Source organism: Protopterus annectens, chromosome 1.part0, assembly GCF_019279795.1.
Source record: "Protopterus annectens isolate FY-2018-M chromosome 1.part0, PAN1.0, whole genome shotgun sequence".
Taxonomy (NCBI): Eukaryota; Metazoa; Chordata; order Ceratodontiformes; family Protopteridae; genus Protopterus; species Protopterus annectens.
In genome coordinates this window covers 467,195,131-467,215,533 of record NC_056725.1, presented here as the reverse complement: position 1 = coordinate 467,215,533, position 20,403 = coordinate 467,195,131, and the positions used below count along the sequence as shown (strand labels likewise).

Sequence of the window (20,403 nt, the reverse complement as noted above, 5' to 3'; positions counted from 1 at the left end):
GCTCCTACATCGGCCTCAGAGCCATCGCTTCTGGTTTGAAGGAGATCGCTGGGCTCTTCGGAGCCAGTGTCTCCTTCAACTTGGGACTGTGGCACCTTCGAAGTGATGAGGAGCGTGCTGTCTCCTGAGACTGCTCCATCCTTGGCCCCACTGGCTCCTTCTCCCTCGGTGTCTGTGCCTGCCTTTGTCCCTCCTCCTGCAACCAAGAATAGGGAACCTGTGCCCCAAGACACCCCACTGTGACCCCACCTCTTTTGAAACCTCCCCCGAACATTCGGAGGAGGTTCTTCTTCAGAAGAAGTGCAAGAGGAAGCATGTAAACTCCCAAGTCTATCACTTCGGATACAGACTTGGATGAGTTGGAAAGGTCCCCACGGTCCCCCTCTGAGGATGTCTCCTTTTCAGACATCTTGGAAATCCTTAGACAGAGGGGTGGCTGGAAGTTCCTAGCCCCTTCTGAGGACAAGTCTGTCTACTTGGATTCATTTGGTTCCCGACCCTCCACCTCTTGGGTGTCTTTGCCTTTCGACCCACTTCTGTCTGTAGTGAGTCAAAAGGAGTGGATCACTCCAGAGACCATGGAACCAGTTCTGAGGAGACCAAACAAATTTATTACCACTCCAGAAGATGTCGTTTCTATCCAAAGGGGTCCCTGTTGATGCCATGGTGGTGGCAGCAGCCACCAAGAAGGAACTTGCCGAAACTTCTTCATCTGTCCATCCGTCGAACAAAGAGTCTCATACAATGGACAGGTATGGGAAGCGTATGTTTTCTTCAGCGACCTTTACTCTCAGGTCACTGAATTACTTGTCTCATTTCACAAGACTTCAGAGGGATCTCCTGAATGAGCTAGGAGATACCCTGCAAGATCCTACAGCTGAGGGAGTTGCGAACAGGGCAGCTTCCCAGCTTGCGACCTTGACCTCCATGGTTAACTCCTTCATGAGGCTCATTTCTTATGCGGCAGATGGAGTGAGTAGGGCAGCCAGTACTGGTGTAGCTTTGCGGAGGCACTTCTGGATGTGCCTTTGTCAATTTGTGGAACCTTTTAAGTCTTCATTTACCAACAGCCCCTTCGATGGCTCGTACTTTTTCGGACCTCAGGTAAAAGAGACTCTCACCAGGTGTGAACAGGATGGCAAGACTGTCTCTGTCATATTAGTCCGTTTCTTCCACTATCCTAAAGGTCAGAAGAGTGGAAAAATGTGGTTCTGAAAATCCCAGGGATCTTCGCCTGACACTCATGGAGATTTTTCCCCCAGGGGCAGAGGGGGAAACAACAATGGAAGATGCTGCCCTCGCAGCAGAGGGGGTCCGTAACATCAGGGCAACAGAGATGCTTTCTCTGCTAGGCCCTTCTAGCACTCCTGAAGGGAGGCCCAGCTGTCCACCTCTGGAGGCAGTTGGGGGCAGATTATCACTGTACCCAGCAGCTTGACAGTCTATCACAAGAGAAACATGGGTACTGTCGATAATATCCAGGGGTTACAAAATTCCCTTTTCTCAGTTTCCCCCCCTCAAAAGACAAATGTTCTATCTCAGATGTTCCACCCAGTCTTTGGGATTATGCATTCCTAGAGGTTCAAAGATTGCTAGAAAAAAGAGCCATCCAGGAAGTCCCCACAGACCAAATCAGATCCGGAACTTAGTCAAGATTCTTTTTAGTTCCAAAAAAGACGGGACTGGAGACCAATTTTGGATCTCAGCAAACTAAACCAATCGGTAAAAAAGACAAAGTTCCGGATGGTGACACTGCAGTCCATTCTTCCCTTTTTGGGTCAGGACAGTTGGATGTGCTCCACAGATCTCCAGGATGCATACTACCATATAAAAATGGACAGGCAATCCAGGAGATTCCTACACTTCTGGCTGGGAGCAAGTCATTAACAGTTCAGGGCCCTGCCCTTTGGTCTCACCACAGCCCCAAGGGTGTTCACCAAGTGTATGGCAGTGGTTATGGCTCACCTGAGGTGTCTAGGATTCCAGGTGTTTCCATATCTAGATGACTGGCTCCTCACTGCTACCACCGAGCATCAACTGATCAAAGCTCGGGACTACACAATCCAAACTTGTTCCCAGTTAGGCATCACCATAAACTACGGAAAATATGCCTTGTTGCCTTGTCAGTCTATCACCTTTATAGGGGCAGACTTAGATACAAGAAGCATGATAGCAGAACTGCCTCAAGACAGGGTGTCAGCCATTCATCAGCAAGTTTCTTTTCTCATGAAGAAGACGAGAGTTCAGGCAAGACAAGTTTTACAAGTACTGGGCTCAATGGTTGCAGCAATTATGCTAGTTCCTTTAGCACACTTACACATGCGGATTCTACAGTGGCTTCTTTTTGCTCTGTGGTCTTTCCAGGATTTGCCAATGTCACACATGATCTTGATCACGAAATCTTGCAAAAAGGACCTACTATGATGGCTTGTTTCTCCCCATGTGACTCTGAGCAGACCCTTTCTAGACCCCCATCTGGTAGCCACAGTGACCACGGACGCTTCCCAGATAGGGGGGGGGGGGCATTATCTGGACAGACTCTCCAAGGAACGTGGCAGCCTCATGAGTACCATTTGCACATCAGTGCTCTAGAGATGAGAGTGGTGCTTCTGATATTGCAAGCACTTCAAGACTCTCTACCTACCAGGACCATTACAATCCAGACAGACAGCATGTCAGTGGTATGGTACGTCAACAAGCAGGGCGGAACCAGATCTTATCCCTTGTGTTGGGAGGTGCTTCGAATATGGCAATGGGCAATGTCTTCCCAACATTCTCTGATTGTGAGATTGTGACGCACATTCCTGGAAAATCCAATGTGGTAGCGGACAGGCTCTGCAGGACTATCCTTATACCACACGAGTGGTCCCTGAAGCAAGAAGTTGTGGACTTGATTTTCCACAAGTGGGGCCAGCCATGCTGCGATCTTTTTGCCACTCTGCTAAATAACAAATGCAGCAGCTGCTACACCCTAGTTCCCCCTCCGGGACAGTCACCAAGGGATGCACTTGTTCACGATTGGCCTCCGAGAATACTATATGCTTTTCCGCCTTTCCCTGTCATTCCAAAGGTACTTCAGAAAGCAAAATCATTGGGTTGCAAACTCATCCTCATTGCTCCTTACTGGCCTCATCAGATATAGTTTCCATTTCTCCGCCATCATCTTCAACTGGAGCCTTGGATACTGGAACCAGTTCCAGACCTCCTGAAGCATCAGTCAGGCGGACTTCACCCATCCCTCCAAACTGTCAAGCTGACTGCTTGGTTACTCCACTTCCAGTTTTAGTCAGGCTCCCAAACATTTAGCCTGCTGTACAACACATCCTAGTGTCCTCACACAAGACCACTACCAGGAGGATTTACACTGTCAAATGGAAGAGGTTCTCTTTTGGGCCAAGAGTAATAACATTGATCCTTTTACAGCTCCTGTTCACAAGATTCTTGACTTTCTGGCTGAAACTTTCGAAAAAGGGGCAGCTGCAGCTACTATTAGGGTCCAACTGGCTGCCATCTCCAATTTTCATGTAGGAGACTTGGGTTCTAACATTATGTCCCATAAGTTGTGCAGAGCATTCTTACGACGTACAACACTTTTACGGCCCCCGGTAAGAGAACCCCCCCCCCCCAGGACCTAAACTTGGTTTTAGCTTTGATGGTTCTGCCTCCCTTTGAACCAGCAGCATCTTGCCCCCTGAAGTTTCTGTCTTGGAAAACCCTCTTCTTGGTTGCTATAACCTCAGCTAGATGGGTTTCTGAATTACATGCTTTGTCTATTTGCCCACCGTATCTCATTTTTCACAAAGATAGAGTCTCTGTAAGGACCAATCCTTCTTTCTTGCCAAAGGTTTGTTCTGAGTATAACTTAAATCAGTCCATTGAGCTTTCTGTGTTCTTCCCCAATTATGGCAACAAGGCAGAGTATAGATTACACCAACTGGATGTTCATAGACAATTATGTTTTTATTTACACAGGACCAAAGACCTCAGAAAATCAGACCAATTGTTTCTATCCTTTGCTGACAATAAGCAAAGTTATCCAGTTTCTAAAGTGACCTTATCAAAGTGGCTGTCAGACACAATCACTTATTCATATGGTCTGTGTACAAAATCACTTCCAGGAAGGCCCAGAGGACATTCAACTAGGGCCTTAGCCACCTCTGTTGCCTTCCAAGCTAAATTGCCTTTAGATTCAATCTGTGCAGCAGCAATATGGGCAAATCCTCATACCTTTATCTCTCATTACAGACTGGATGTGGTCTCCCGGAATAGGGCATCCTTTGGTTCCACGGTCCTGAATAGTTTTTTCCAGTGAGCCACCCAAGAACCAGATTATGGGGATGCGGTCCCAACCAGCAAGAATGAAGGCGAGATGGGACAACACAACATAAAGAAGTTATGTACCTACCATAATGTTCTATGTTTGTTGTCCTTCATCTCGCCTTCCTTCTTGTGTCCCCCCCTCTTTCCCCCTTCCTGGAGGTTTGAGAGGAGTTCTTTATTTGTTACACTGGCTGAGTTTCCTGATGACATACCAGGTTAGTTAACCATACATTGTCCTTTTTCCTTCCTATCTTGATGTATAAGAGTTTAGTAAAAATGTTTTTTTTTTTTTTTCTATATATGTCTAGTGTGGGCTATTACAAATGAGATCTGGGTAGCTGCCGCTCGGCATGTTGGGATAAGGGATAGCCTTGAGCCAGTAAAAGCTCTTGAGCTATGGTAAATCGGCCGAGTGGGGGCTGAGGATCGGCTCCGAACCCAACCAGCAAGAAGGAAGGCAAGATGAAGGACAAACATGGAACGTTATGGTAGGTACATAACTTATTTTTCTATCAACTTTCTAAGTTTGTAAGAGAAGTATTTAAAAATTGTCCATCTTTTTGAGCCTTTGTACCACTTTTATTTATGGCTTTGTCCAGATTTCTTGCTCTAAGAGTTTGAGATGTATGATAGACAACTTGATACCTGACATATTTGGATAAAACTTCACCCCCCCCCCCCCCGACCCCACTATATAAACATTACTCAGCATATTTTCTCAAGACAACAGCTCATCATTGTGGGAATTGTGGGAACAATACATACAGGGGAGGAATAAAGTTTAAAAGAAGGCAGGACTTCATGATCTGTGTAATGTTTGAAAATGGTTGGGTAGATTATAAGTGATGCATAATGTTTGCAACTGGGAGTGTGTCAGTATGGTTTGTGATGTAAAATGCTTGCAACTAGGATTGTGTTAGTGTGGTTCATTTTCATTTCTATAAATGTATGATTGTTTATGTCATAATTGATGGTTTAATAAAGATGTTTCCTGTTTAAAAAAAGAGACAGGAATAATTTATGTAATATTGGTTAGCTTATATGATATATAGCAATATATGTGAAATTTGTTAATGTTAATTTTACACAGTTTGATTATTTTTGTATAAATGTAAATTTGCCAGTGTCACAAGTGATAATTCAATAAAGGTGTTTAAAAAGAGACAGTAGCTCATCTTTGCACTCTCTAAGGCTAAAAACATGGTTTTAGTGAGCCCTGACAACATCCCAGGTTGCCTTATCAGTAAGTTAAAACATGACGTAGTACACACTGTTGGATCCTTACTTAAACACAGCCTCCAGACAGGCTATTTTTGACAGAATGATGGACAGCAACAGTCTTCTTGTCTGAACAAGGGGGAACCATCACCCGACACAGGTAATTATACACCCATAAGCCTGACTCGCCTCATTTGTAACCAATGGAAAGACCCATTATGGACCTTATCAACAGGGACATAGGTAATCTCCCAACTGTGTAACCAAACCATTTTTTATTTGTTAAGGTTAGATCATGTCTGTTAAATCTTGTTGACTTCTTCAAGAAGATCACCAAGTCTAGAAAGGCTCTAGGGCTGCCTGCTTTTATACTACTTCTACTAGTGGCCCCACAGCATACATGCAAGCACCCCCATTTATGTACTTTAATAATCTGTCTGTTAGAGATCAGCACACCTTCTCTAACTTGCATGTAATGACTACTAAAAAGGGGGAAATTAAATTGACATCTGCTGTTACAGACAGTGCCACACATAACTGTACTTTCTCTAAAATCAATAGCTCCCTTAAAAGATTAGCCATTCTCTGCAGATTTCCTGAAATGGATTTGTACTGTACTCCTCTAAAAGGATGTAGAGCTTGCTCCTCCTTTAGAAAGAAGAAGAAGAATGGGGTTCTTTTCCCATTTTTTGATTCCCTGCCCATTCTGCTGCATGATACCTAGATGAACCCATTGGGCATGGGTGATGCTTTTTGGAATATCATCATATAGGGGTTTCACAGTAGCTTTCCTTGATTCAACCTCAGTGAACTCCACTTTCAACATAAAAGGCTTGCCATCTGTACTGTCTGCTGCACCTTGAGTATTTACCAAGGTACTTGCCATGGTTTTGGGTGTCTTACATGAAAGGGCCTCCAATTTTCCTTTACCTCAAAGGTTGCTCCTGGTGACTCCCTGTGAGCAGGCTACCTGTTAATGGTCTTAGAGGTCACCATCACCTGGGAGCAATCTTATTGTACACTTTCTTATTTGTTACTCCTGTCTGCAGAGAAGGATTAGGAGGTCCTGAATAATAAAATAGTGGTAGTTGGAAGCCCAAATCCTGCTGCAAATCTTGGGCCTAATACTGGCCACCATTTTTAATGGCCTCTTCATTCAACTGTGGATGAGTCTGCTTTAGTAGACAGTATTTTAATGGCTGCAGAGTCAACATGCCTTTATGTACTTCCTATTAGTGTCAGACCCCTGTCACTGGGGTAGACTAAGCCTAGCTGTCTTAGGGTGTGGGATATCTTTCCTTCACCTAAAGCAGTCACAGACTGTCAGGTAGCTTTTTCCTTCCTGGAGCAGGACAAGTGGAACCCCCTGGAAAAGTTTAGGTATAAACCTACTGCACTTGACAGCAGTAGTTCTTCTTTTCCAAGTTGTGAAAAGACCTGAACTTGTTATGAGTAGATAACCAATATATGAATAAACAGGGGAGGGTATACTTGTACTCCCTTTGCAGTGGTTCATAGCTTGGGGCATCTCTGCTATGGATATTTACATCCCATGAAATAGTGAATGTGTTCGTAGAGTCCCTAAGCCTCAGTTTCACCCCCCCCCTCCTAGAATAGGTGATAAGGGCTAGTCATCTGGAACAGGGGATAAGGGCAACTCATTTGGGGGAGTATTTAGGAAATTGGGCACCTTGTACATTAAATATTTCATCAGCTAGGAGAACATCATTCTCCTGCAGTTCTACTTAGTTCGGTAATAGAAGGGAAGGTGGACTGTTGGTTAACTTTGAGGAAGAGAGGTGCTTTTTGAAGGAAGACAGAATGAAAGTGGAAGGTTTGGATTTGGTGGCCACCTCAACCCTAGGATGCCAAAGAGATAAAAAGAAAGTGATGGAACAATTGGTACTGCAATAGTGAATATATTAGAGCAGCTAGAATTGTGGTACATTCATCTATACAATATTTTTCACAATATTTACTGCTGCAGTAATGACTCTACATAAGACTTCCAGTGCTTATGGACCAGTGGATGGCTGGCCCTTAGCAGAACTTGTCCTTGTAGAATGATAGTAGCAAGCCCTTCCCTGGCACTGAATGCAAGACCTAGATTATAATGCTTGGAAAATATATGGACAGGTGACCAAGTAGCTACTTCCAGGATGGATTCTGTGTTGACCCCCCCCCCCAAAGAAAGGCAGTAGTAGCTGCCGGATCCCTAGTAGAATCGTCCTTAACATGTCCAGGTACAGTCTTGACATGAAAAGAGTAGCAAAAACAAATATAGCGTGTTAGCCATTTAGACATTTTCTTTTTGCTCACTGGCTTCCCCTTCCTGTCCTTAATAAATAAACACCTGGTCTAACTGTCTATTTTGTTCTGCTGTAAGTAAAAGCTATTTTTTTCTGTGCGTGTCAAAATATTGCAGGATGTTTCCTCCTTATTCTGAAAGTCTGAGAGATAAAAGGCAAGAAGCCTGATTCAAGGATAATTCTTTCCCCCAGTTTAGGCACAAAAGGATTAGTATACAGGGTGGTTGTCTTTATGGAATACCAAGCAGCATTCTTTACACATGAAGCCCTGCAGCTTTGATGTTCTTCCATCAGAGATCACTAGCAAAGCAATCTTCCAGGAGAAGAGTTTGAGGAGTGTGGAAGCAGTTGGCTCAAAAAGAGAGCAAGGTTAGTTTCTCTAACACATAGTTTAGGTACCCTTGTATAGTGATTTTTTTTTTCCTCTTAGGTGCTGTCAAGTATAGGACACCCTTAAAAAACTGCTTTACTGAAAGCTGGGAATAAAGTCAGGAGTCCAGTAGACACCACTGCAGTATCATCAATCATGATGCTGAGGGGAGTTGTATGTTGTATATTAAAACAGAATCCAAATAATGGGACATTTCTTCCTTTAAATTAACTGTTGATGTTCTAAGAAGACACAATCTGTCTGAGCAAGTGCATTCAAGCAGAGACATGGTTAAGGAGGGGCAAAGCAGTTTCTAACAGTTTAAAAGGAGAGAAAAGCTTTTTTAAGTCTTTTTTTTGTTCCTCATTTTAAAAAAGAGTGGGATGTTTACCTCTCAATGTACAGATTTTTGCAGAATGTCCAGATTTCTGCCTCATATTGTTGGTCTGTTTTCATAATATTGTACTTTTCTGGCAAATTACTGGCAAATTATTAAAGACTGAAGTTAGAAAATAATGAAAGACATTTGAGTTTTAGAATACGTACCCTTCAGAAAATGTATGCCAATGCAAAACATGTTATTCTATCAACTTTCTAAGTTTGTAAGTTCAACATTTAAAAAATGTCCCTATTTTTGAGCCTTTGTCCCACTTTTATTCATGAACTTGTCCAGATTTCTTGCTCTAAGAGGTTGAGAGGTATGGTAGGGTGTCATATCTGGGGATATCATTGGGTGCAGGAATACATAGCAATACCTCTGCCTCTTTGCCTTCAAGTAGTCTAAATCTGTTAATTTTCTGTATAATGTATTTTCAGATTATGAAAGAGGAGGAGAAAAAGCTAGACACAGAGTGGGATAAACAGCGATTGCTGTCTGCTGAAGTTGGACTGACAATCCAGAGAGAACAGGAAAAAATTTCTAGACATTTGAGAGAATCACTGGACAAGTACAATCAGCAACTAGCCAGGGAGCAAAATACACAGTAAGTATTACCATATGTTTTCATTAGCATTACTAGTAACATCACAATACCCAAACCAGGGCAGAAACTGTGTACTACAGAATTACTATTATCAGAGACAGTTCTCTGGATATGGTCTTCTTAGTCTATCTACTGCACATTTCAACAACATACTATCACTTAGTGTACACTTTGCCAAAATGAGCTTTTTGCTTAAGCCTGTTTCAGTATTAAGAAAGCATGCCATCTAGAATCATGCACTGTTCTGGGGGGCTACATCCCCCCTGAGTATATATATTGATTGTACAACAACATTTTATGAAACAATAACAACATTATTTAACATGCTGTCTTTTTAACTGCTATGTGACACAAGATGTTTACAAATGAACCTTAACTTGGGTTTAATGGTAATGATTCCAAAGTAATGCATAATTAAGTGTACAAAGGGGATGCCGGTTGCTTATAGGAGTATAACATAGTGTTAAGTTTTCTGAATGAGGCTGCAAATAAAATTCAAGTAGTAGGTTGCCACATAAACATGCACCCAGGACTGCAGAAAACTGTAGACTGGTAGGTTGAGTTTTACATGATCATTTTATAACTGTGCTTTAGTTATTTGTGGTTTGCAGGAGAAAAATGTTGCTCAGTTAATGTCTATTTTTACACCATATTTTTTTTTATCTAAGTTTGCAGTATTTGGAGCAAGAGGTCTACACTAATCCACCAACAGCACAGTACTTTGCCCAGTTCAACACCAGCAGCCGTTAAGAAACTTGAAGATAAGAAGAAAAAAGGGTCCATTCGCAGACCTCCAGTAACAATGCTGCTCTGCATACTGCTTTAGAAATGGATATGGCAAGAATCTGCTTTGAACAAACATGCATTTGAAATGTTGTGACTGTTATCACATTTACATAGTTAAAATGACATCTCTTAAAGTAGACTATTTTAGGATATTTTGGTGATTTAATGAGCTAGCTATTAAAATTTAACATAGAAGTAAACCTGAAATTATTTTCTAGTTTACACAAATTGCGAATTCCATTGAAAACATTTTATTTCGGTACTATTATATTAGGTGTGATCATGCCTTTATTTTCAACACTTTCATGGAAGTTCAGTAACAAGTGTGTTTATCAGATTCATTCTACTAGCCCCTTTACTTGGCATTCTGCATGCAAAGCTCTAGAGTTGTTCCAGGAACACTTCTTAACCTTAGTAGTAGCCATTGCTGATAGTATTGTAAAATAAATAAATAATAGTGACAGTTCTAACTGTTGGTCCTGAAATCATACTGAAAATATAAATAAAACTAATCTTATCCAAGAGAGAGCTTTCTGCTATACAAGAAATGTAATTGTACTTTATGTCAGTCATTCAACCAACCAATCTGATTTTCAAGCAAATAAAGATCTCCTGCTTGACAGTGGTAATTGTCTCACACTGTAAATCCTCCACTATCATTTAATATGTGTCCCATAACAAAGCAAGCATACACATTTCTTCTGAAACATAAAATACTTAAACATTGTAACAATTTTTAGCACAATATTTTGGAAATGCTGCTTTTCCATTCTGCAGTTAGCAAAGAAGGTGAAAAAACACGTTTAAATTGTGAGAAAAATGTGAGGAGTACATCTTACATTTCTTTTCCTGATAAATGTCCTTTTGTGATCTTTTGACTACTATGTGTAGATTTGCAGCAAACATTCACAGTTTTGTAACCAGATCCATTGCAGAAGAATTAAACTATATCATCAGCTTATTTCCAGTTTCAAAATCATTAGTCACTTGATTGTGTTATCCATTCACAAGAAGTTTCGTAAGTTATTTTAGTTTATTTTCCATTTGATATACATGATAAACCATTTCTATTTTTCTTACCTGGAGAAAGCAATTATATTATTCAGTGCAGTGTCATTTTACTTAAGTTTGTGAATGTGGGCATCCATGGAAGATAAATAAGCCTAAAGGAGATCATTTGCATTCAGATTTGTTGTTTTGAGACATTTTGTGATACTAACAGTTGGTGCTAGTCTTAATAAAATAAAACTACTAAAATAATGAGACTTTAATTTTTAAATAGACTTCTACTAGACCAAGCATGACAAAAATTAAAAGACTGAAAATTAAAAAAAGGGTGGAACAGGTAAAAATGGCAATGGCCCAAATTTTCAAAAAAAGAATACATTTAAAATTAATTTTCTACCCAAGTTATGCTTCTTGCAACTCTGTGTGGGAATTTCCCACTGACTTCTAAATTTTACTACCCTCTAATCACTGCACCTTTGAGAGAGGAGCAAAGCTAAGACCTCATTTCAAAACGTTGGGTGTTTGCATTTTTTGGTCCTTGAAAATATAGTTGGGAACCAGAAAGACTAAAAATTGGTAAAATGGATAAAAAGTTAAAATGAAAAAAAAAAATACTTCAGTCTCTGTTTCTAATGAAGAAATCCCTGAAGATTCCTATTACAGAATAACTCAGCATGTCAGGAGATGTAAGAACTTTTGCCTACATTGATTTTGAGGGTAGAAAAAGGTCCTTCAGTGATGAAGTTCATGGAAAAACCCTTCACTGTTATTAAAAAAAAACAGCCACTTTTATGTATAATTTCAGCTTCTCAGCCTGTGTTAGTTCAGAAAAGGAAGCCAATTCTCAGTGACTGTATTCTGACCTTTATCTATTGATAACTGTAACCTCCTGCATCTCAAGTTTATTTATATATTCATCCTTGTTCTCTTTTAATATTTTTATAATTATCAGGCTGAGTGTGAAAACTGACTCTTAAGATGAGTGCTTTAACTCAATTATGAAATTAAAATTAATGGTCCAGACAGAATCCTACACAATACAATATTTTAGGTTTAAAAATAGCTACAGGGCATTCTCCTTTGCTATTCAGGTATTCATTATTCACAGTAGGGCAAGCCTAAATGTAGGCATATGAAACTCTCACTGGACTACCAACAATTTTCAGAATATTTCAAGTCTATTCATGGGCTAATTCATGCCGTAGAACACACTTTAGCCCCAGAGATACCCGACTGACACAGGTCATCCAGCAACAGTCTGTCTCAACACTTGTATTGGTCCTTATTGGTCCCTTGCAATTTCTTCCAGAATTACAGTATGAACTTCTAGGAATAGAAAAAAACAAAACAAAAGAAGACCATTTCCTCTGGAGATGTTTTATATGTGAATCTCATTCCTCCCTGAGTATGGACACAGATTTGGATCATCGGTCATCTAGCTTTCTCCCTGATGATGCATTTGAAGAAACAATTCAGTAAATGTGCAAACTTTATATTTGATGGCCCACAAGTTTTTTTCGGAAACGAGTACCTCAGATTGAGACTTCAACGACCTCCACCCTGGACTACAACTCCTCTCCTGGAGTCTTTATGGGAATTATCCTGAAACAGGCAATTGGTTTATACAGAACTTCCCCTAACAGAAAAGACTTATATCAAAAACTGATACTGCTACTACTTATTTTTGTCAAAAAAAAAAAACCCACCAGCGGTTGCACTCTACTATCTGAAAAGCATACAGAGTGACTTGATAGAAAGCTAAACACATTTTTCAACATGGCATTTGGTGCTTCCAAATGTTCTTCATAGTATTACTGCTGCAGTAGCGTTAGCTATATGGGCACCTTCCACACACTTAAACTGTTAGCTTGAGCTGAGCTGACAAAAGATTAGGTTTGGGTGCCAAGCCCTTCAGTGCTTTCTTGTCACTGAAGAGAGCACTTGTGTCAGCTTGTGCTGTTCCATTGCTGGGTAGATAAGTTCCATTTGGAAAACAAACTTCTGCATATTATTTTTAATGTTTAAATTTACTCTCCTGTTTGGGAACATAGTTTTAAAAGGAAGTGCACTTTTGCGTTTGACAGTTTAAAAGCTGATTGGAACATTCTAAAACATTTTTTTTTCTGTGGAAAAAACTATCAATAGAGTGTAATAGAGTGCTTTTTACTGTGTGTTTATTGGAAAAGGAGACTTTATACCACTTTTGATATTTTACCAGCTTGTGCCTTTTAGTTTCCCCAGGAAAGAGGTACCATTTTCATCTTGACCATGTAACAAACTACTGGTCCCAAGGTCGGTCCTTCTTCCATTAACAAAAAAGAAAAAGTTTGCAAACCAGCCTTTGCCACCACAGCAGGCTAGCAATTTGCCTCAGCTGCAGGTGGGTGACTCTGGTGAACAAAGCTGGTTCTTCAGACCATGAATCTGTTCCCCCAGATACCTCTGGTGTATTGCACATACAGCCACTATGGGCTGAGGTTAGCCATATCCTCTGCAGCTGTTGTATTCCCCTCAGTGACCAAGAGATAGTTACCTTTGTCAGTGTTGGGAGAAGGGGCAGGGAAGTTACCATTCCTTGGTGAGAAGGTTGAGCCTACCCTGAAGAAGCTGTTTCTGCCATTAAAAGCCCTGTTTGTTCTAACTTTCCTGTCAAAAAGAAACAGAAAACTAAACATATATCTTTTTCTGCTCCAGTGTCAGTGAACATGAGTGGTTTATTAAGTCTGCTCAGGATCTTGTACAGAGGGTTTTTTTATTTATTTTTTTGGTAATAGAAAAAAGGATTCCTCTTTTCCTGAAGAGATTCAGGAAACTGAATCAAGAGAAGAATGTGATGGGACAGATACAGGTTTTCCTCCTCAGAATTCTGATTCAGACACAGAGGAGTTACCTGAATTTCCCAGTCAAGGATTCTGTTTCTTTGAGACAATTTCCAGAATGTGTCTGTGTTTTCAATGGGAGAGCACAAGTTTTCTCAGTCCCTAAGAAAATACTATGAGATGTTACAACTGGAATTCCCAGAACCTTCTCCCATCCCCCAGAACTGCCAGCATTAGAGGATATGTTTGTCACAGCTTATGGTTTCCCTCATAGCCAGCCTTCAGCAGCTAAGAAAGCAGAAAGCACAAAGCTCCTCAGTCTTTCAAACTTCTGTACACTCATCCCAGAAATGAACCAACAGCTACAGCTTTAGTTAATCCAGCTGTTGACATACATTTTGTTAATTTTAATTCTTTCCCTCCTGACAAGGATAGTAAAACAATTGAGAAGTCTGAGAAAAATGTATGCTTCTGCAACTTTAATTTTTAGAATTTTGAATATTAAAGTTTAATTTGATGTCTCTTTCATCTTCCCTCAATGGATAGGTCTTTACATCCAACCTTGCATCTGACTTCGGCCACTCAAAACTTAGTATCCAAAGCTCAGGCTCCTCCCCCTATCCATAATTCCCTGCAAAGCTAACATTACCTCATATCTCATTTGCCGCTCCTTTGCTACAGATGTGAATCTCCTTTGCTCAGGTGTGGTTTCTCCACAAGTGTGGTGATTCGAACGTTTACTGCATTAGAACTTTTCTCTGCTTTTTTAAAGTGGTCTTCCTCCCTTTTTAATGATATTTTCATATTCAATCCCTTTATCTCTAGTTAGAGTTGTTTCTCTCTCTTTTTGATGCCTTTTGTGCCATCTTTCCTAGTTAATCTTTTTAACAAAGCAAAAAAAAGCAATTAAAAAGATAACTATTTTTCTATATATTATAGTGGGTACTAACATTGTTTCATATTTTTTTCTTTTCTTTTCATGTGTTTGTGCACATTAGTAGCAATGTCAGATAAACCTTTGGGGTTCAACATATGTGTGGACTGTAGCCACAAGATACCAAACTCTGATGAACACTCTAAGTGTGTATGCTGCCTTAATGCTTCCCTCTTAAATGAGCAGTGCTCTATCTGCTTTGCTTTTGGTGCTCAGGCAATTGCTGAATGCAAAAACAAGTTGGAGCTCAATGGACTTCTTGCATCAGTGGGAGACTTGTCCCAAACTCAGTCTGCTCCATCTGAAGTTTCCCCTTCTTTCAAGAAAAAATCAGACAGATCTGAAAGAGAAAAAGTCACAGAAAAGATGAAAGAGAAGCAAGAGTGTCTAGAAAACACTCCCCTAATCTTTCTTCTTTTTCTCTTGCTTCTTTGGCCTTTGTGCCAAAGTATTTCAAACCATTGGATCTGTCACTGTTCTCCAAACCTATTCTGATTGGATCCAAAACTCCTCCTCTCATGGAGCCAAAGTTTTTCTCAAGGCATTTTTCTCCTAACCTATGTTCTCCTTTCCTGCAAGAGACACCTTGTCACTGGTACTCTAGGCCACCTTCTACTGCCTCTTTCCTACAGTCAGTCTGGTTGACCAGGAGTCTTTTCAAAGCAGACATGGACCAGATGATTGGCTTAGGACCCAGATTCAATTGTGGGTCCTCCCAGCTCCTGTCACTGCTGGATCTGGGAGCTTTGTTTCTTCCCCTCATCATATCTTAGCTCTTACCCCAATGCATTTTTTAGGTTTGGGAATTACGGATGTGAGTGTTATCTTGGACCCAAAGACTTGTCTTTCTTCCACTTCAGCACACTTTCTAATCTGACTGGTTCAGCCAGCCTCAGATCTGGAAGGATCTCAGGGCTTGAAGTATTAGCATTGGATCTGTGGGGTGTGGCGGGGCACAGGCTCAATGTTGATGTTTTCAGAGCTGTATCTTCCTCTTGGAGCCTTGGAACTGAGACAGGCTGAATTTTGATGTTTGTCTGGAACATTTACCTTGGATCCATCTGAACAGATTTCAGGTTCCCTTTTAACTTTGGCATTCAAGGCTGTGGAGAGAGCACTCTGCCTTTTAGATGAGTGGACTTCTCTCACTCACTCGGTTCCACGGTCCACCCATCCCCCTGAAAATACCATTGGGTCCTGAGCCTACTCATCCAGTCCCATCATCAGTTCAGTTGGATCCATCAAGCCTTGTGACAGACTATTTTGAGGACTCCCAGATTCCTTCTGAGTCCTCCCTGGAACATCCCACTGTGGAGGCTCCTCAGAAGCAAATGTGTAAGAGGAGATTTGTTTCCTCCTCCAGTGAAATGTGGATCTCATCTCCAAGTGAGCATGAAAGAAGCTGGATGTGGCTGAACCAATTCCCCAAAAGCTGGACAAGTATTTAGTTTCTCCAAAGGACTGCCGGCACTAGAGCAAGGGTCCAGCCAATGATTTCATAGTAGTAGCAGCCTCTACCAAGAGCTTGTGTAAGAGGGCTCTTCTGTCCACCCTTCTAACAGGTAGTTCAGGGCACTGGATAGATTCAGGAAGCAAGTGAATGCCTCAGCAACTTTCCCTTTAAGGGCACTAAAATACCTGTCACATATCACGAGGTTCCAGAGGGATTTGACTAAAGATATCTGCAAATCCTTTTCTGGGTCTTTATCTGCAGAAGAAAAAAAACTCCGACTCGCAGTAAGCTACCATACAGCCCCTTTCAAATGTGTCAGTGCAATATCTAATGCAACAGAGGGCACTTCAAGAGTACCAGCATTATTGTAAGGAGACATGCCTGGATGCATTTGTGTGACTTTGTGGAGTACTTCACTATGTCCTTTGTAATGCCCCTTTTGATGGCTCAACCTTCTTTGGGCTTAAAGTCTAGGAAACACTTTCCATAAGCAAAGAGGACGGAAAGCACCTTTATGGCTTTGGAATACATTTCTCTACCTCCCACAGGTATTTTGCCTGGAACCCGAAAAGGGGTAAGAAACTATGGTTCTGGAAATCTCAAAGGTTTTCTCCCAAAATTTCTGGAGAGAGACTTTCCCCATGGTAGAGGGGGGGACCTCTTAATAGTGGACATTATCCCCATAGCAGAGGTGGGTGACAAAACCAAGGCTTCACAGGACTTTCTTATAGGAGGCCTTAACAGAATTTCTGAATGGTTAACTGACTGCCTTACTCTGGAGACAGTCAGGGGAGCTTATCACTGTGCAGCAGAGCCTGGATACACATCATAAGAGACAAGTGGGTGCAGAGAATAATAACCAGAGGCCATTACATTCCCTTTTTGTCTCATCCTCCATCATCAGAAAAGTTACCAAATGTTCCACCCTCTCAAAGGCAAGCAGCACTTGTAGAAATAGAAAAACTGTTATGTGAGTCATCTAAGAGGTCCCACCAGAACAGCACAGATCTGGAATTTACTCAATATTCTTTTTGGTGACAAAAAAGAATGGGGACCTCAGGCCAGTTTTGGACCAGAGTCTTCTCAATTAGTATGTCAAACAGACAAAGATCCAGATGGGCCACAATTCAGTTCATTTTCTTGCAATTAAGAGTGAATGACTGAATGTGCCCTATAGATCTGCAGAATGCATGGTATCACATCAAGTTGGACAGGCAATCCAGAAGGTTTCTACACTTCTGGATGGGAGCCAGTCACTTCAATTCAGAGCCTTTCCCTTTGGTCTCACTACACCCCCCTGGGTGTTTATATCTAGATGACTGGATCATTTCCATCCCTACCAGAAATCCACTCATCCGTGCTAGAAACTCTTTGGTCTATCTTTGCTCATGGATGGGTATGACAGTGAACTTGTTAAGTCCAAATTTCTCCCTCTTCAGGCAATACAGTTCGTAGGTGCTCATTTAACACAACTTGTCAGATAGCAAGACTCCCTCAGAATAGACTGTCAACCCTCCACAACCATGCATTAGAAGTTCTGCCTTGCCAGAAATCACCTGCAAGAATGTTTCCTTGACTGCTTGGTTCAATGCCATCATCTAATTACCCTGGTTCCTCTTGTGAGGTACCACATTTGGGTGCTTCAGTGGACCCTGGTGGTGTAGTGGTTCATCAGACATCAACCAATGAGCTTCCAGGTATGCCTAACAAACATATGCAAAACGCACATCCAATGGTGGCTCAAATCTCCTATGGTACCACATGGTCACAATTTGTGTTTATATAGTGTTTGAATGTGCTTTTACTGTTTTTTTCCTGTCAAAAAGGTCACTTTTATGGACTGGTAGCTTTACTGGCATTTGATACTTGTTTTCTCTAAGATAGAGGCACCACTTGTGGCTTGACCATGAACAGATTGTCTGGTCAGTCCTTCTTCCAGCCAGAAAAAAAAAAAGTTAAGCAAACAGCCTTTGCCACTACAGCAGGCTAGCAATTTGCCTCAGTCATAGGTGGGTGATTCTGCTGTGGTCATTTGTTGTACCTCAGACCACTCATCTTTTACCGTGGAGCCATCTGGTGAAGCACATACAGCCACTATGGACCGGGGTTAGCCACGTCCTCTGTGGCTGTTGGAGTTTCCTCAGTGGGCTAGGGAGAGCCACTCTTGTTAGTCCTGGGAGAGGAAATAAGAAAGGTTTCCCTGTTGTGTCAGAATAATGTGTCTATCCCTGGGAAGAGCAGCTGCCATTAGTAATACGGCTGTCCCCATTTTTCTTGTCAAAAAGAAATTGAAAATCAAGCTTATATCTACTCATCCTCAAATTTTGTTGGATAGGAGTAGTTTACTGGGACTTGCTTAAGGTTTGATTTAGGCTAGTGATCCTTTTTATAGAGTAGTTTCTGGTAAAAGAAAGAGAGATTCCTCCTTTCCTGAACATATTTAAGATTCTGAATCTGAACAAGAAGAGTTAGCGACAGATTCAGGGATTTGTCCTGAGATTTCTGATTCAGAATCAGAGGTGAGCTCACTTTCTGATTTTCCCTGTGGGATTTCTCTTTATCTGAGGCTATTGCTAGAATGTCCCATTGTTTTCAGTGGGAGAGCAATGAGGTTTCTCAGTCCCTCAGAAAATATTCAGTTATAGAAGGATTTTCCAGAACCAACACCCATTCCTTCTGTCCTATCTGGTTTAGAGGATGTGTGTCTTACTGCCTGCAATGTTTTTCTAATAGTCAGCCAGCTGTCCCCAAAAAGACAGACAAGATGTATACAGTTCCTCAGTCTTTTAAAATTTTATACAGTATTCCCAGACCTGACCCAACAGCTGTAACCTTAGTTGACTCTGCTCCTGCTAAGCTTTTAGTTAATTCCAATCCTACTATTTCTAATAGGGATGGTGATATTATTCATAGGTATGGGGGGAAGTGTATACTTCTGCAACTTTGAACTTCACAGTTTTAAATTGTCGGGCTCATATGTTAAAGTTTATTCTGACACATTTGTAAATATTATGAATGTTTTATCTACAGTTTCTTCTTGTGAAGAAAAATATGCTTTAAATAATGTAGTATCTTATATTGCACAGGTCAGCTTCATTGTTTGCAGTATGTTTGTATGATTCTGTTGATACTTCTTCCAGGGCTATGGCCACTGGCACTCTTAAGAAGTTTGCTTGGCTGCATTCTGAGAACCTCCTAGGTGATATAAAAAATTTCTCCCTTGGATGGAGATTTAGTGTTTGCCCCATGTGCTGCAAAGATGATCAAAAAAGTGTGATGAAAGAGGCAAGCTGATCCAGGAATCTGTAAGATTTTCCGCACTTCTTTTCCAAATTGTTCAAGGGATTTTCTTTCTCCTCTTCCAGTTTTGGCAAAAAAAAAAAAAAAAAAAAACAGGATAAACAATATTATCAGAATTCAAGTAAACAGACATTTAAGAAGTATCAAGGAAGTTCCAAAAAAAGGCTCAAGCTTTCCAAAACCAACAAGTCTGAATGACTGCTCAAGAGATCTTATGATTCCCTCCCACCCTGGCCAATTTTCTCTTCCAGAAAGACCGAATCACAATTTTTATCTTTGGTAACAGATTGTTTCAGACAAATGGGTTCTGAAAATCATTTATCAAAGTTAAAGATGGCAGTGGGAGGAACTTCCTCCTTTCTAAGAGTCATTCCTCATCCTGCAGATCAGACTCTCTTGTTTCTACCTGTTCTTCATCACATGATGTCCCAATAAGTGATATAACTAGTTCCTTCTTCCCAAGTAGGGAAGGAGTTTTATTCAAGGATGTCAAAGAAAGAAAATATTTGGAGACCAGTTCTGGATCTTTCTTTCCTAAATCTGTTTGTGATAGTGCACAATTTAAAATGATCACAAATTGTTGCCTCTTGTTTCATTTTCAAGCTTTCTGGTAACACTAAACTTAAAACATGCTTATCATCATATTCCTGTTCACTCAGATTTTAGCTGCTTCTTAAGGTTTTGTGTGTCTAGATCATATTGCCATTTCTCTAGCTTACCATTTGGACTATCCACTGCACCAAAACTATTCACAAAGTGTCTAGCTCCAGTTATAGCTCATTGCAGGCTACAGGGTATCCACATTTTCTGTATTTAGATGACCTGCTTATCTTTGCAGAGTATTTTTCAAAATGTCAGGAATCTCTTTCGGGTACGACATCTCTTGTATAAGCTGGGATTCCA

At 40.9% G+C, this 20,403-nt stretch overlaps 1 protein-coding gene across 2 annotated transcripts in view; it reads left to right on the top strand.

Moving 5' to 3' along the window:
- LOC122792944 (RIB43A-like with coiled-coils protein 2) overlaps window positions 1-10,611 on the top strand; it is a 582,834-nt gene extending 572,223 nt beyond the window's left edge. For both annotated transcript variants that reach the window (XM_044060542.1, XM_044060534.1), the window contains exons 7-8: window positions 9,034-9,200; window positions 9,869-10,611. In XM_044060542.1, coding sequence (XP_043916477.1) covers window positions 9,034-9,200; window positions 9,869-9,950 — 249 coding nt within the window. In that variant the 3' untranslated portion in view covers window positions 9,951-10,611. The remainder of the gene's footprint in view (window positions 1-9,033; window positions 9,201-9,868) is intronic.
- The last annotated feature ends 9,792 nt before the right edge of the window (window positions 10,612-20,403 follow it).